The sequence below is a fragment of the Colias croceus genome, chromosome 25 (genome assembly GCF_905220415.1).
Source record: "Colias croceus chromosome 25, ilColCroc2.1".
NCBI classification, from domain to species: Eukaryota; Metazoa; Arthropoda; class Insecta; order Lepidoptera; family Pieridae; genus Colias; species Colias croceus.
In genome coordinates this window covers 5,052,257-5,070,302 of record NC_059561.1, presented here as the reverse complement: position 1 = coordinate 5,070,302, position 18,046 = coordinate 5,052,257, and the positions used below count along the sequence as shown (strand labels likewise).

The window sequence follows — 18,046 nt, the reverse complement described above, 5'->3', positions numbered from 1 at the left end:
GTGCAGTCATGGGCAGGCTGCGGCTGGTGTCCCAAAACACATTAAAATTCTCTAAAGGGCCTCTGCGTGTTGGACCTGTGTCCCCACTTAAGCCTCCCAAAAGACCGGGTACCTTCCTTCTGGTGGTACCCGTGTATTATGGAGAGAACACTAGATGAGAGCCTATTGCCTATCGTAAGTAAATACGTGGTAAATACAGTATCAGTTCTTCTTACTTCATATCAATGCTTCTAAATATTTTTCACTTCATATTTTTGCATTAAAATATTAAATGGTAAAGTTGATTGTCCAGAACTTCTTAACCATATAAATATATCTGTGCCTTGTAGACAGAAGCGTGCTAGCTCTTATAAATTATTTTTTCTACCCTCATGTAAAACAAATACTAAATATAATTCACCTATTACAAGAACTTTAAGACATTATAACTCGTTAAATTTAGTGGATATATTGATATTTTTTCTGATAAATGGCCTGTAATGAAGAACAAGATTATAAAACTTTTTTTGTCCTAATTAAATTCTTAAAGCAGCATAATTCCAGTCACTTGTAAACTAAATAACAAAAAAGAAACTCAATAAATTGACATTAGAATAAAGTTTAGTTATCTTGGCTAGCAGGTTAAAATTTTATTTCATTCATTTTAACTTCAATAGCCATGTGAATACTGATATGTAACGACTTTTATGGCAATAAATGGTTCTTTAATTAAAAATTGGCCATTCCAAATGATTAAAATTGAATTATGGTAAATTTCGTAATTTTTCGATTTTCATGTGTTAATGCACATGATATTGTTTTTGAAGATGTTACAATCGAAGGACAACTATGATTTTTTGTGTAAAGAATAACCACATGTTAAGGTAGTTTTTAGCAGTACCAGCAAAACCTTGGTAGTACATTTTTTTTCACAAGATTTTTTCGAAAAATCGACATTTTGCCGAGAAATTTAAAAAACTACAGAAAAAGTTAAAATAAAAAAATGCAGTGTAATTATTTACACAAGATGAGCCTATAGCGCGATAGGTAGGTTATTGCGCTATACCTATACCAAATTTCATTCAATTCGGTCCAGTAGTTTTCATAACAGAGTAGTTTTGTGTCAAAAACATTGAAACTCCGGATTATTTAAAAAAAAATCATAATTTCTAAACCATAAGTTTTCGCTTAACTAAAGTTTGTTTTAAATGATTACTCATGATGCTCTCAAGCTGAAAAAAATTTTTGGACCACTGTAAATGGGCCACCCTGTATAAAAACTGTATTTAGCCTAAGTACACATGTAACGACCTTTTGTGATCCTTATATAAAGAAAATAAAAATAAAAATAAAAATTATAATATAAAAAATATTATTATGTAGTAACTATTTGTTTATTTTTGTTCAAACAATCACGAATACGCAACTGATAAGAATGTAGAAATAAGGGTAATAAAATATCCATATCAATATTTACATAATCGTAATAAAATAAATTGTTCAAGCGCTACTGTATTCAGTTTAGACAAAATGAACGTGGTGGTTACAGGCGCTGCCGGCTTCATCGGCTCTCGAGTCGCTGATTTCTTATTAAAAGACGATTCACCAATAAAAGTATCAAAATTAGTTCTAGTAGATAGTATAAAACCACCAGAGAGAAATGATAAACGAGTGACCTGCCTTGCACTTGATCTTACTGAACCAAGCGCTATTGATAAAGTGATAACTGCTGACACAAATATAGTGTTCCATTTAGCCGCTGTTGTAAGTGGACACGCTGAAGCAGATTTCGACTATGGATTCAAGGTTAATTTCGATGCTACTCGGGCTCTAGTGGAAAGAGCACGTCAAGTATCATCATCTATACGTTTTGTGTTCTCAAGCACTTGTGGAGCGTTTAGCGGGTACCTTCCTCCTATTGTCACTGATGGAACGGCCACTACTCCGCAATCGTCATATGGGATAGCTAAAGCTATGTGTGAATTGCTACTCAATGATTATGGTCGTAAAGGATTCGTTGATACCCGCGTTGTGAGATTGCCTACAGTCAGTGTACGAGCTGGTACAGCTAATAGAGCCGTAACGAGCTTTGCAAGTGGCATCATTCGGGAGCCTATAAATGGTGAAGAAGCGATATGCCCTGTGGACGAAGATCTAAAACTCTGGCTGTCTAGTCCGTACACAGTTGTCTGGAATATTGTACATGCAGCGACGATATCTCAAGATGTTTTAGGGCCATGGAGGGTGATTAATTTGCCGGGAATCTGTGTTTCTGTACGTGAAATGATAACAGCGTTGCGTGAGGTCGCCGGTTACGAGACAGCTCAGTTGGTGCGTTTCGAACGTGACGAACTAATTTCGCGTCTTGTTAGCAGTTTTCCGAGTTTGTTTGATAATACTCGGGGATTGAATTTGGGTTTCACTGTGGATAAGAATTTTGCAGACATCATACGCTTGTACATTCGTCAAGATTTAAAACTAAAATAATCTATGTAAATGTCTCAGTTGTTACGTTTGGAAATTGTATGGAGCAACGTTTGTTAAAGTTTAAATTGTGTGAGATTGTAAATGATTAAAAGGTTCCATTTTGTTTATTGTATCCCGGCTAAATCATGCTGAAGTTACATTTGTAGTGAAGTTTCAAGTTGAATAAATCATTACGAAGAATGACTTTATATATTATACGCAGATTTTACTATTTACTTTGTACACAGTACAATATTAGATTGGTACACTGCCAGACACTTAATATATTGATAATTTCAAAATCGTATTTTATAAAATAAATAAAAAGTACATTTTGTGTACTCATTTTTAATAAGCTTTGTTGTGGATATGCTGTGCAAGAGTAATAAAATATATTTTGCTGTATTTCATTTCTTTATATGAATAAAGTTTTTAAGTAAACATCTTTCTGTTAAGTGATAAAAAATAACGATCGTAATTTGTGTGTCTGTTTTGAAGCTTTGTATGGAAACAAATAGAGTTGGTTTATTTTATTATCGCAGCAAAACTGGCTCAATGCCAGCTTCGGAGGTGAGAATCATAGCTTTGACTGTTGCATGTTAACGAGGTGCAAACTGTGAAAAACTTTGAAAAAATACATTTTTACAACTACCTACAACTGTTGAAGAAAGTTAGCATTTGGTGGGAGAATTTTTATAACTCTTATACTAATATTATAAAGCTCAAGAGTTTGTTTGAATGCGCTAATCTCAAGAACTACTGGTCGGATTTGAAAAATTTTTTCGGTGTTGGATAGCCCAATTATCGCGGAAGGCGATAGGCTACACATATATCATCACGCTAAGATCAACAGAAGCGGAGTCACGCGGGTGAAACCACGGAGCGCGGCTAATTGTAAATAATGTTGATGATAATGATTAACAAAATATTATATGAAATCAATCTATACTTGCTAACATACATTTAGTTTTTGTCTCTACAATTCATTCAAATAATACAATACTTCGTAATAGTTCGTAAATGTGTGAATAGCTCTGCAAGTCATTAACATAACAGTTACATTAACATTTAACATGTTTGAACCACTGAATCGAAGACTTAGGTAAGATTTATTAGAGGATTGAATCTTTCAAGAGGATATTATGTATAGACAAGTAGTGAGCATAAAATTTGAAGGTAATATAAAAAATTGTATGCAGAGTGGGAGAGCATATACGAGCGAAAAGGTCATTAAATTAAACAAATGCATAAAAAATAAAATAACGTTTTAATCAAAGTACAATTTTCAAACATTATATCTAGGTCTAGGCACGAACGGCACTGGATTCGCGTCAGGTGACAGTAGCAATCTGACATTGACATTTGCGCGCCGCCATCTATTCCACATGACGTAATGGTCCTTCCATAGTAAATAGACCGTGACAGAGTAACCACAGAGTACGATAGCCATGAAGAAGTCCATGGCCGTCTCTGTGATGCGATGTGATATACCTGTAACGAAATGTAGGTGGACTATTTTAATACGTTAAATCTGTCCATCGCTTACCTGGAACAGGAACCCTCGTCATACATTAATGTACGGTTAATATTATTTATTTCAATTATTTTAAAATTTATTGTTGTAATAGGCAAATATTATAATCTGTAGGTATTTTGGTTATTGTATAGTCTGTATGGTATCACTGTAAACTGCAATTGTCTTTGCCCTCCTCTCTGTCTCTGTGGTTCGTGGTGTAATGTCGTGTGCGCACAATGTAGTTTGTAAAAAAGTATTATAAAAATAAAGATAATTTATCAGCATCCACAAGTTGTGTTTCAATATACAATTATTTCAACATGGTAGCAGAGCGTGGTTGATAAATTATGAAAAAATATCATATAAAAAATAAAATATGGTAGATTCTGACTATGCTGGAGATAATGTAGATCAGAAATCAATGTCAGGTTTTGTAATAAGATTGTTTGGAAACTTAATTTTGAATAACATTAGAATAAAGATTAATTTAGTACAGTTTATATCTAAGTTCAAGTTATAATATTGTAAAAGTTCAAGTTCAAGTTATAATAATTATTGTATAAGTGAAAGTTAATATAAGTGAAAGTTTTGCCGTGTGGTGCCGGCCTAGAATAGCACTACCCCATCTCTACCCGTGGGTGTCGTAAAAGGCGACTAAGGGTTAACTACATGCAAACGGGCAGCAGCGTTATGCATGATCTCCCCCACCATCAACTGCGCTCGCCAACCCGCCTGCCAAGCGTGGCGAGTATTGGCATTCTTTCCCCCCAAAAAGATACATGAATAGTGCAACAACAACCAGGCCCCTAGTACCCGGCAGCTCCGCTATTCCTGGCTACGGTAGCGGCCATGGTAACGGCGGGGCAAGGGGTGCTAAGAATCACCGGAAGCGATCCGGCTACCACTCCCGACGACCCCTGGCCCTGGTAACATACAACGCACGCACGTTGAGGACGGACGAAAAGATTGTTGAGCTGGAAGAAGAATTGAGTAAGTTACGCTGGGATGTCATAGGGTTATCAGAAGTCCGAAGACAGGGGGAGGACACGATAACGTTGACATCCGGTAATTTATTCTTCTACCGGGAGGGCGACCAACAGTCCCAAGGTGGAATAGGGTTTATCGTTCGCAGACCCCTCATTAACAACATCATATCCATCGAAAGTGTGTCGAGCAGGGTAGCGTACCTGATCCTCAAAATATCTGATAGATATTCTTTAAAGGTGATTCAGGTCTACACTCCGACCTCGGCACACTCAGATGAAGATGTGGAGGTAATGTATGAGGACATCAGTAAAGCCATACACACCTCGAAAACACATTTCAATGTTGTGATGGGGGATTTCAACGCGAAACTGGGCAAAAGAGGCGATGATGAGTTGAGAGTGGGGCAATTTGGATTTGGGCAGCGCAACCCGAGGGGCCAGAGGCTCGCTGAGTTTCTGGAGAAAGAAGGACTCTTCATGATGAATTCCTTTTTCCAGAAATCTCCGCATAGGAAGTTGACCTGGATAAGCCCCGACGGTAAAACGAGGAATGAGATTGACTTTATCATGACTACAAAGAGACATATATTCAATGATGTTTCTGTGATCAACAGGGTCAAAACCGGCAGCGATCACCGTATGGTAAGAGGCACATTGAATATAGATGTGAAACTCGAAAGGTCTCGCTTGATTAAGTCAACTCTTCGACCGTTCCGCACCCTAATTCAGAACCCCGAAGGCTTTCAACTCGAGCTCCAAAATCGCTTCGCTTGCCTAGGCGATGACGTATCTGTGGACGATATGAACAACAGGCTTATCGAAACGATTCGTACGGTAGGGTTGCATCACTGCAAGATTCCCCGTAAGAATCGAACACAAAAACTTTCCGACCATACCCTCAAGCTCCTGGCAGAGCGACGCTCTTTGCTACTGAATACTTCCGATGAAGCGAAGTCATATAGGCAGCTCAATAGACGAATTTCAAAGTCCTTGCGACACGATATCCGCTCCTTCAATACGAAAAACATTGAAGAAGCGATACAGCGAAATAAAGGCTCAAAAGTGTTCGCAAGAGATGGATCTATTGGGCAAAGCCGGTTGACTAAGCTGAAGACGGATAGTGGCAAAATTGTGTCGTCTCAACCGGAGATACTAGGCGAGGTCGAGAAGTTTTATGGACGCCTTTACACCTCCATTGCTAAGCCTGTTGCGAGTCCGGCGAAAGATCCTAGAGCCCGACTAACCCGACATTACACCGAAGATATCCCGGACATCAGCCTGTACGAGATTAGAATGGCTCTCAAACAGCTTAAGAACAACAAGGCGCCGGGTGAGGATGGAATCACATCTGAGCTTCTGAGAGCGGGTGGCACACCAATCCTCAGAGTGCTACAGAGGTTATTCACTTCCACCTTACTCGAGGGCACTGCGCCAAAAGCATGGAGCAGCAGTATGGTTGTCCTCTTCTTCAAAAAGGGAGACAAAACCCTGTTGAAGAACTACAGGCCAATATCACTGCTGAGCCATGTTTATAAGCTGTTTTCGAGAGTCATTACGAATCGTCTCGAACGCAGGCTTGATGACTTCCAGCCTCCCGAACAAGCCGGTTTCCGAAGAGGCTTTAGCACCATGGACCACATACATACGCTGCGGCAGATTATACAGAAGACGGAGGAGTATAATCTGCCATTATGCTTGGCGTTTGTGGACTATGAAAAAGCCTTTGATTCGATCGAGACTTGGGCCGTATTGAGGTCTCTTCAGCGTTGCCGCATTGACTATCGGTATATCGAAGTGTTGAGAAGTTTGTATGAAAACGCCACTATGTCAGTCCGGGTTCAGGAGCATTGCACAAAGGCAATTCCTCTGCAGCGCGGGGTCCGACAAGGAGATGTTATTTCTCCGAAACTGTTTACCGCTGCTTTGGAAGATGTCTTCAAGCTCCTGGACTGGCAAGAACTTGGCATCAATGTTAATGGCGAGTACATCTCTCACCTTCGATTTGCCGACGATATCGTAGTCATGGCAGAATCCCTGGAAGACCTCAATACAATGCTCGGTGGCCTCTACAGAGTTTCACAACAAGTGGGCCTTAGCATGAACATGGATAAGACGAAAATCATGTCAAATGTCCATGTTGTGCCCACTCCGGTATCAGTTGGAAACTCTATTCTCGAAGTTGTTGACGAATACGTTTACCTGGGACAAAGCGTCCAATTAGGTAAGTCCAATTTCGGGAAAGAGGTCAATCGTCGAATCCGACTCGGCTGGGCAGCGTTCGGGAAACTACGCAACATCTTTTCGTCCAAAATCCCTCAGTGCCTGAAGACGAAAGTCTTCGAGCAGTGTGTGTTACCGGTGTTGACTTATGGATCTGAGACGTGGTCGCTAACCGCGGGCATGGTGCACAAGCTTCGCGTTGCTCAACGAGCTATGGAACGGGCTATGCTCGGGGTTTCTTTGCGTGATCGAATCAGAAATGAGGAGATCCGCAAAAGAACTAAAGTCACCGACATAGCCCACCGTATTAGTAAGTTGAAGTGGCGCTGGGCTGGGCATATAGCCCGCAGAACCGATGGCCGCTGGGGCAAAAAGGTTCTAGAGTGGCGACCACGTACAGGACGTCGCAGTGTGGGACGGCCTTCAACGAGGTGGACAGACGACCTGATCAAAGTGGCGGGGAGCCGCTGGATTCAGGCCGCTGGTGATCGGTCGTTTTGGAAATCTTTGGGGGAGGCCTATGTCCTGCAGTGGACGTCTTGAAAGGCTGGAATGATGATGAATGATGATGAATGATGAAAGTTAATTAGATTATAAATTGGGTGGAGGTATTATATTGTGTTGTTAAGCATTGTAAGTAAGTAAAGGTAAAATAGTTAAAGAAAATAAAGATTATAAATTTGAGGAGGCGTGTTGTAATAGGCAAATATTATAATCTGTATTTTGGTTATTGTATAGTCTGTATGGTATCACTGTAAACTGCAATTGTCTTTGCCCTTCTCTCTGTCTCTGTGGTTCGTGGTGTAATGTCGTGTGCGCACAATGTAGTTTGTAAAAAAGTATTATAAAAATAAAGATAATTTATCAGCATCCACAAGTTGTGTTTCAATATACAATTATTTCAACATTTATAATCTTGATACTCTGTTATTATATAAACTATATGCTATTTATTGGCAGATTATGACAAGAAATTACAAAAAAGAAAATTAATTAACTCTCTGTCCAGTTCAAAATAATTAATTACTATACACCAGATAAGTGACCATCTCTTTCAATATCGTTAATTTATGCTTTGAACAAAGTGATCGCAATTCTATTAAAAAATAAAAATAAAAGGTAGCAACACACCTTCGTCTTTTCTAGCAGCATCGAGCTTACCAAATTTGTTGCCCTCCATAACAAAATATTGTGTACCAACGATGCATACGGCCAGTAATCCAGCTGTTACTGTCGATAGCAGCCAGAATATGAGACAGTCCGACTGAAAATATAATAGATATTATATAGTTAATAGAGTTAAGGCCAGTGCAAAGTTATGTCAAAAATAAAAATAAATGTAAAATGTATTGTCAGAAAATGAAATTTAAGGGTAGATGCAAAAAGATTTGCTTTGTAAAACTGTTTGTAGAGGGAATTTTTCTTCTTCATAGATTGTTCAACATTTTCATTATTGACAAGTTCATCGTTTCGTGCATCATGAATTTTACATTATGTATGTTGGCTTGATAATAATGTTGAATTTCCAAAAACAAGCCAACTTAATGTAACATGTCGGCACACAAGACCCCATGGGCAGACAATACCCTGCACGTTTGATTTAATAAACAATAATTCCTCATTAAGGAGCTCCCATTCTAAAGAGGTTTACTAAGACAAATTACCGCGTTACGAAATACCGGAATAATTTCGTTTTCGAGGCGAGAGTGCGGAACCTTAAGTAATTCAATATGTGACAAGACGGAAATCCAATATGAGCGTTGTGTCATGTCAAACCGGGCGCCATCTTGTGACAGCGCCATCTTACGGTCAACCATTGATATATCGTCGTTTGAGTAATGACTTGTCGTTTGTTAAAATATTAATGGTTTAAATGATAGATCGCTGTTCGACCCGGGTGCCTTTGTCTCGTTCGGTACATACAATAACATAGATCTTTATTAGCACAGTTTACTAAATAGTTACTACGTAACATAACATAGGTGAGGTACTACTACCTACAATAAATCCTAAGGATTTATTTTAGTACCTTTCGATATCGAAGTATCTGTAACGTACATCTAGGTTAAACAGCTTACATTAATTTTGAAATCATAATTAATAACTGAATAGTCAACATTTGTATTCAAAAGTGAAATATGCTCCTACTGTTACACAGTAAAAAAAAAACTATAAAGGTAAAAAACAAAAAAAAGCGATATAAGAAATCGCTCTAACTAGCCTCAAGGTTAGACAAACACCTAGTTACGATTCAATAAATAACTGGGTACTTTCTTTCTTATCTTTTCAATATCAAAAGAATTAAATACGATAGGGGCTGTAAGCTTAAATGGTAAATATTTGGAGCCAATCAGCATTATTCACTTTCTTTATAGCCCCACTACTGAAACACTACAAGCGTTCTCACATTATTTGCTCCTGCATCGTCAAAGACGCGTTTCATTTACAAAATTTACATACAAATGGATATGTTCCTACTACCAATTTCACCTCAGCTTCAAATTTAGTATTTATACTGATATTTTATTCAGAATGTAGTACTTAAGGACAAGCAACGAAGGAGAAGACAAAAGATTTCTATTTATACGGCAATTTGCCTTTTTCTATCTCATTTATTTTCGACGTAAACTGTAGGTAGTAAACTACCTAAATACTTAGATAGTGGAACACCCTATGTACGACGTACGTGTAGGTATTGTAGAAGTATTGATTATAATAATAATATGATTGGAGTATAATTCACATTCATTTAAATTGCTATAAAAAAAAAAAACAGAATAAACTCGTTCAGTACCTAACAGGCTAGCTAATTCGTAAAAAAAAAAAACACATTGACAGGAAAATTGGCGCGAACCATTGAGATAATATTAATATGGAGCAGACACCACGAACAAAATCTGTGCGCCAAGCGCGGCGGCGCGGGGCGCGCGAATGACGGCTAGACAGTCATAGATTATGCGATGTCACTGACTCACCGCTATAGAGGCGACACTTTGTTTCATTCTGTCTATTTTATTGGGTGCCACTCCTTACATGCACGTTGACTTGAAATTTTCTTTGTACTTACTTAATATTTATTTTAGGTATAAACTGACTTTACTACGCGGGGCTAACAATATCTGGCATATAATATAGGATGATGTAAATAGTGACGTCATATGGAATAATTTAATTTTTTTGGTGTTTTAGGTTCAGTCAGGGCTATGGGAAGTTTTATTCCTTACAAATTGAGCCTTTTTTAGAAAAAAAATAATTTTTCCCTTTCTTCACGGCCCAGACATGGAAACCTTGAATAGAAAAATATTAATTACTTATCTCTGGACTAGCGGTCCGCCCCGGCTTCGCCCGTGGCACATATTTCGCAATAAAAAGTAGCCTATGTTCTTTCTCAGGGTCTTAAGATTGTCTGTGCCAAAGGAGAATGCCCATGAAAGTATGGACCACAGTACAGTGTTGCGTCAATGCCAGAGTGGTTTTGAAGGGTTCTTCGATATTCAAAAGATTTTTACCAATTGATTTTTTGTGATAAAAACAGGGGTTTTCAAGATATTGAGAAAAATGTGAAATAACCTCAAAACTTAAATAACCCCGATTTAGTTAGGTTTATGTGTGATTTAGGTAACATTTTATCGTCCAAAGGTTATTTTTCGATTAACATATTTAATCTATGCGTAGAGCTTATGCTTTCGGACAAAGTCTATCTGTTCATCGGCTAGTGTAGGTAGGCACCAGAAATCTTCCGGGACGGATTTCAAGAAAACCTAAATATATACTTAAAAAATGCCAATTGAGTTTTTATTCGGTTTACATGTTGTTGTTGTTGTTGTTGTTGTTTGAATCATTTTTTCACTACATATTTGAAGAAAGAAACAAATAAGAAATAACTGGTTACCTACCAGTACCAAGCTATGTCATAATAATATTTTTTTTTTTATATATACATATTTATATTATTTTACTTCACTATCTTTGTTAAAACAACCTACAGTGTATAAACAATACCTTAAAGAGTGATTTTATGTTAATTGATTTTTTTTGTAATTCAATGAAAACAATAATCGATATTAATACATTAGCTATTTACCATAGTAAATGTCATAATAGTTACCGCATGGTTACCGTGGTAACCGGTAATGGATACTAAATCTATAATAACGGATCTAAACAATTACATGTCTTATTAGATTTTACAAAACATTCCCTGTTCAAAATATATTTTCCGATGGTAAGAAGGCCTCTAAATTGCCGAGATTTTTTTTAATAGTATTGTTGTCTTGATGCATGAGAAAAACCAGTACCAAAAATGGGCATTCTCCTTTCATCAAAATCGGTCCAGTAGTTTATGAGCCTATTAATTACAATCAAACAAACAAACAAAGTTTTCCTCTTTATAATATTAGTGCAGATAAATAAATAATAATTCAATTATACGTTCAAGTCAGTAGCTTATACAATATCAATTAAAAACTTGATTAAAATCAATTAACAAAAAAAAATTGGTGATTGAGTAATTGATTTTCATATTTCATGATTTCACCTTTTTTCAATTAACATGCTTTTCTAAATATGTAAAATTATTATTTTATACTATAAAAATATACGCCAGCAAATATTACTAACAACACTTACTTCATGCCCAATGTCATATCTTAAATTTTTAATCTATGACAAAATGTCGCCCGCCAAAAATTTTGCTCTAACTAAGTTTTAAAAATTATTATCTAGTTACTTACTGATGAAAAGTTATTCCTTTGCACTTTTCCGTATTCTTTGTATTATTTGTGCAATATCGTAACACACACGTAGGCATATTTGATGCGTTTCACTTTAAAACAAATAAAAAATGAGCGTGACGTTCGCGCCAATGAGCGAGCAAGCGACTGAGTGAAATTACGCCACATGACGTATGTTGAGTGGAACATAAGTGATGTAGGCGGTATCGTCTCCATATTAATATTATCTCAATGGCGCGAACATGTCGGTTTCATTTTCATTTTTTAAATCGTAGTAAGCAGATGCGTACCGAATAGGGTGAGGCATTCGCGTAAACTGCCGGAGTCAATATGGCTTCGTGAAGTGAAGACATATTAAAGGGCGTTGAGACATGAACATGGCAATAAGAATCATTTCATCTTTGAGTTGATTTTTATAATGGAACAAAAAATAGCGGAATAAATAACAAGTAATTTAAACGCTTTTTATTATTTAAACCAACACAGACTGATAAGATGCGTATAATAATAATGAACTTGCTAATTTCAACCTTTGACTAAATGAGTTATTAGTTAACTATTATAATCAGTAGATATTATATTAGAATAGAAAGTATTTTATGGATGGAGTGGATGCGTAAAGGTAGGAAGATGTTCAAAAATCTACTAAATTTTATGATACTAAATTTCTAATTGGTTTCAGACGTGTAATCCCCCTTCTAATACGTAAGAGAATAATGATATTTTATAATTAAATAGAGTAACGTTCGCAAAACGTCAAATAAACAAATAGGGACTCCGTCCAAAACTGATTTACGCCTATGTAATATGTGTTCAAGACGATATATTTTAAGTGACACGGGCCGAGCAATAAACAAACCGTACCGACACAAATGGCCTTTTAAAAGCCGTCGACCGATTGGAATCGTTCAGAAAAAATTTTAACAAAAAAAAAAAGGAAAATAAAATTGGCGTGCGGGCAAAAATGTGAAGACGAATCACCTTCGGTCCGCCGGTCGCAAATGGTACGCGATGCGAAATGGACCGGGCATTACGGTAGCGATGATTTTGGCCTTTGCCCATCCTTTACTTAGGTATTTGCGTTCTAAAAAAATACTTTGAATTTGGAATAGATTGTGAGTGAAAGCGCGGCATTATCTATGACTATAGATAAAGTAAATGTAAGTACCTAATATAAAACACACAATGTAACATATTGTACTTTATATACAACAACAACACACCGCGATATTTCTAATAGTGGACTGAAAGAAACACGTGAATCTAACGATGCATTTACATCAAACGAACATAAAGCTAGAGCTTAAGCATTTCGTGATCTTTTAGTGTAAACGAAAACTCGCATTCAGTGTTGTACAGTATTAGTACATGGCATAGAATATGTAGGTATATTCGAACGCACTAAGAACAACGAAAGAGTTGCTAAGAATGAGCATTCACTCGTTTGCTGTAAATGCACCGTAAGACAATGAATTAAAATGAATTCTAGAAAGTTCCCTTCAAAACGTCACACGGGCCAAATGAGATACCTGTAAATGGCTTCTATTTCGCGGATTGCCGAACCACAGTCGCAGCGCTTGTAGCACCGTGTATCGGGGCGTCCGGATCGCGGGGTAACTGTAATAGATGGAAGATTTATGTATGGGAATTTGGGTTTTATGGAAGCGCTAAAGGTCAAAGGAAAACTCGCATAGTTCCCGTTCCCGTGGGATTTTCGGAATAAAAACTTTTCTATGTGTTTATCTAAGTTACCCTCTATGTGTGTGCCAAATTCCATGAAAATCAGATCAGCAGTCATTGCGTGAAGGAGTAACAAAGGAACATTTGCATTTATTGTATTAAGAGGATGGTAGAAATGAATTGGACGGGCATTTCCAACGAGGGTGGAATTTTTTCTTAAAGGATTAAATAATTGCCATCGTAATTAAACCATAGATAACTAAATAGTTAGAACGCCTAGTGTAGAGTAAACGATTCATTAGGATTTTATTTCAAAACAAATAAAATTCGTAAGTGACTGAATAGGTATATATAAAAAAAAATTCAGTTAACTATAACAAAAATGTTTGAAAATTGAAATATCCTATATTTAATTGGGCAACAATTCAAATTCAGAAATCTAGTAATTGCAATAACGATTCAATGTAAAAATAAACCCAATGCCCAATTAATCAACTCATATAAAAAAAAGTAATAAAAAATAAAACAGCTTTCCCGCCAACCAGTTCGGATACTCGTACGTGCACAATGCACGTTCTTGTACTCGTAATCCACTCGATTCGATTGTCCGTAATTAGTCGATGTGATTTATCTAGCTCACCGAGATATCGGATCCAGTGAGCTTCGATTTTTAACTAACATTTTCTTTGTTCCATTATTGTGAAATTGTGTTCGCCGTCTGCTTTGTTTTTTGTTAGATGTGCTTCAGCCGTAATGATGTTAGTATTTTATTAGGCGATAATAGTTATTGCTGACATGTAGACCTATCAAATAAAAATGTTTGTTTCATTTCTAAAACGAAAATATTTGATTAGATTTATAAGATGACATTCTACGAATAATAATGGATTACCTACATCATAACATTATCCTAATAAATTAAATCCTTCGAATTCTAATCTGTACACAACAATAACAACAATACACACTAGTGATACCTGAATTACTTAGACAATAAATTAACCTACGAACTATGATAAATAAAAAAGCTAGATACGTTACCCGCTCTCTATTTTGGCAAGAAAAAACTCAGCTAAGTGCCCGAGTTTCACTTAGTCACGCACCATTCAGCGTCGTGGCTGGACGTTCTTTTTATATTTTAATCGGCAGTTGTTATTACGAAGTACATGAGTGAGACATGTATTATGTCTCGTGCGTGAGAGTGAAAGAGAGAACAACTGTATTGGTGATAATGCGTTAGTAAGTAGGTATGTATTAATTACGCTGTTTTATAATGCAATGATGTTGGCGTATGCCGCGTCTACTAGTATCATTGTCTACTCATGGTCATTGCCTACGAATACCAATACGTCCTACGGATTACAACATAAAAGTTATACCTACCTCTAAAATTAACAAACAACGCGATCGACTAATGAACAAAATTTGATACCTGAATCTCTTTAGACAGTTAATAATTTATTAATCTACGTATAGGTACTAAAGCTACGGAGTACAACATAAAAACTATACCACTAAAAGTAACAAACCATTCAACTAATGAACAACAATACCTGAATCCGCACAGCTCACAATGATTCCTGCCCACTTGGTTCAACCAGCGCTCCAAACAAGATAGATGCACGTTTGCTAGCGAGCCCTTACAGTTGCACGGTGAAATTAACCTATATACGATTGGATCAATTGGCTATTGTTCGTGAAAGTGGAGAGTTTCTAGTAAATTTGTTAGAGACAATTTGTCTTATTGGAGAAATATTTTGAGGTTATGGTCTCTGTTGATATCAAAAGACTGGTCAGTTTTTCAGGTGAAATTAAAATTGTTCATAAAAACATTTATTTTTGCACCAAATATTCTACATGTAGAGATCTGAACGTGGGATGAACTGAAAATCGATTGATTTTTTAATATCTAAAGTGGTTATCGTCCACTTAATTATTTTCAAGTTTCAGCAAAAATACTGATACATGATATGTCTACCACATTTAATTAATATACACTGGAAATCAAACTAATATAATGCAATGATTTTAATTAGTAATTACTGACCATAAAAGCTTAAATTGGCATTTGAAGTACACGAACATATCTCATTACCGGACCTTACGTATACAGACAGCATTTTTACCGGTAAGTAAATTTATAATTAAAACACAGAATTTAAATACATTTAACAGGTAAAATTATTACGAAATTGCATTCTCAATTCGTCGAAAATTCGTTGTTATTACGTTAAATGGACTGACGCTATTTAATTTGGTGAAACTTGAAATAAGCAGAAAATTTAAACGCTTCGAATTTCACGTAAACAGAGCTTTAAAACTTTTGGGAGCCAATTTATATCAAACATTATTGTCCAACTTTCTAACCTCTCACGTCCCCTTGTCATGCAAATCCTACAAACATTTGATCCAATACTGGATAGAGAGTCCCTGGGCGCCACTCCAAAGTCAGACCTATCGGAAATACTTCCTGAGGTCTTCTTTCTCTCTGCCTTCGATTGTTTAGGATCCACCGGAGGATTCACTGCAACTTCATTCGGAACTTTACCGGTGCAACTCGCATTCGGTATATTTAAAATCAGATCATTCGTTATTGTGTTTATAGCTGTTTGGACGTTTTGAATGTTCGTTCTTTCCGGCGCATCACTTTGCCCGGCTTTATGCAGCTTGAAACAAGACGCCATAAATCTTTTTAACTCGATAAGCGTAGCCGAATTGTCCTCTTTTTCCATTTTATCTAGAATAGGTATGTGCAGTTCTTTGAAATTTATGTCCGGGATTGCTTTGTTGGGTCCGAAACTTAGGGAAGTTAGTTTGAGTGCGTTAGCGACATCTTTACTTGTTATTGTATTTCGGATGCAGTGTTCTGATTTAGAATTACCTAGGTTGTTAAGGTGGAGTTTTGATTCGTGTGTTGGTGTTGGCGACGGTGGTGAAATAGACCCTGGTAGAATAACTTTGCTTGAAGGCCCTGCATCATTAACCTGCTGATTGACCGGTTTGTCTAATATATTCTTGTTAGATTCCACACTGTTGTCTGTATCCGCCGCATCAGGTAATGATTTTTCCTCGTCTTCCATGTACACTTGTGTTACATTTGTATTCTTTTTTTAAGGATTTTTATTAAAATTCACTTCTTAAATATTAAAATAAACCTTGTATGAATGTTTCAGTGTTGACAATTTCAGTTGCGGGTGACGTTTTAGAGAAAATAATTGTCAGATTGCACTGTACCTATATAGGTTGAGTTGGATTAATTTTAACATTAAAATAATTTACAAAAAAGTGATGTTAGGTACAATTTGGTGAATTGGGAGTTTATCGTTTATTTAAAAAGAGCATAACATTTAAACAAGCATAGCTTCGCATTCAACACATATACAGTTTAAAAATTTTGCCTCATAAAATACACGACAATCATTTCACTGTGCCATGCAAGCACTTAATGTATGGTTTCAAGAGTTCACCGCAATCGCTTGCGGGACTGACTGCGGTGTCTGTGCAGGCAACAGATAAATGTACGTAAGATAATTGTGGATTTTATACGTAACAGAGGAAATAGTATAGGAGAATGATAACTTAATGTGGGAGTTGAGCATGCTTTACGAATTGGATGCAAGGATGGAAAGATACCATACTCGAAACTCGAAATCTTGGAAGATCGGCGTGAAAATATATTAGCATATTAATGTAAGATAATTTTATATTTTATTCATAATTAGCTGGCCCCAATCCTATGTCCAAACGGAGGCAAATCCAACTACCCATAAATCTTTAAAATCCGGCCTGCCATTTTTGAGTTATAAATAAGTGGCTTAAAATAATGTTATTTTAAATATGTAGAAGAAAATTAATTATAATTTATCAGAGTAACGCAAAAGTACATGGTAAAATTGTAGTTAGGATTAAGCGTCAATAGAAGGTGAAAAGGATAAATGGACGAGACTGATTGAAAGGGTGATATGAAGCCTAGAAATTAGTCGCAGATCGTTCAAATTCTCATGCCCATTGAATTATAGGGCTTACCAGTGCTGTCAATTTTGACTATAGACTTTTTTTTAAATACCTACCACCTTCCAATTTCACTTTACATGTTAATATATGGAAAGAAGAGGATATCCGACTAATATTATAAATGCGAAAGTTTGACGATGGATGGTTGTTTGTTACTCTTTTACGCAAATACTACTGAACCGATTACAATGAAGTTTGGTATGTAGGTATCTGAAGAGTGAAGACCCAGAATAAGACATATTAGGTAGGCTAGTTTTTTATCCTGGAAATCCCACAGGGACAGAAACTATGCGATTATTTATTTGAAAATGCGGGCGAAGCCGCGGGTGGAAATCTAGTCTATCAATATAACAATTTCATCTATTCACTAGCTGCCCCAGCCCTTCAGTTTTGTATTAACCGCAATCAAAAAGTTTTTCCCAAAGTTCTCAAATACGCCGCTAACAAACAGG

The 18,046-nt window shown here is 36.6% G+C and overlaps 2 protein-coding genes across 4 annotated transcripts; one reads left to right on the top strand and one right to left on the bottom strand.

Moving 5' to 3' along the window:
* Positions 1–1,509: 1,509 nt before the first annotated feature.
* On the top strand, positions 1,510–2,886 carry LOC123703171 (D-erythronate dehydrogenase-like). The gene has a single exon (XM_045651082.1). It carries the CDS (start codon positions 1,510–1,512, stop codon positions 2,464–2,466), a length of 957 nt encoding a protein of 318 aa, XP_045507038.1. The 3' UTR covers positions 2,467–2,886.
* Positions 2,887–3,724: 838 nt separating this feature from the next.
* Positions 3,725–16,756, bottom strand: LOC123703274 (E3 ubiquitin-protein ligase MARCHF1-like). 3 transcript variants are annotated; one of them, XM_045651222.1, is made up of 5 exons: positions 15,948–16,756; positions 15,134–15,244; positions 13,430–13,517; positions 8,299–8,431; positions 3,725–3,957 (listed from the first exon to the last, which is right to left on the bottom strand). In XM_045651222.1, the coding sequence occupies exons 1-5, from the start codon at positions 16,658–16,660 to the stop codon at positions 3,731–3,733; spliced, it is 1,272 nt and encodes a 423-aa protein (XP_045507178.1). In that variant the 5' UTR covers positions 16,661–16,756; the 3' UTR covers positions 3,725–3,730. The 3 variants fall into 3 exon arrangements, with proteins under 3 accessions (XP_045507178.1, XP_045507179.1, XP_045507180.1); XM_045651223.1 differs by having other exon boundaries at positions 3,725–3,936; XM_045651224.1 differs by having other exon boundaries at positions 3,725–3,936; positions 8,329–8,431.
* Between the last annotated feature and the right edge of the window lie 1,290 nt (positions 16,757–18,046).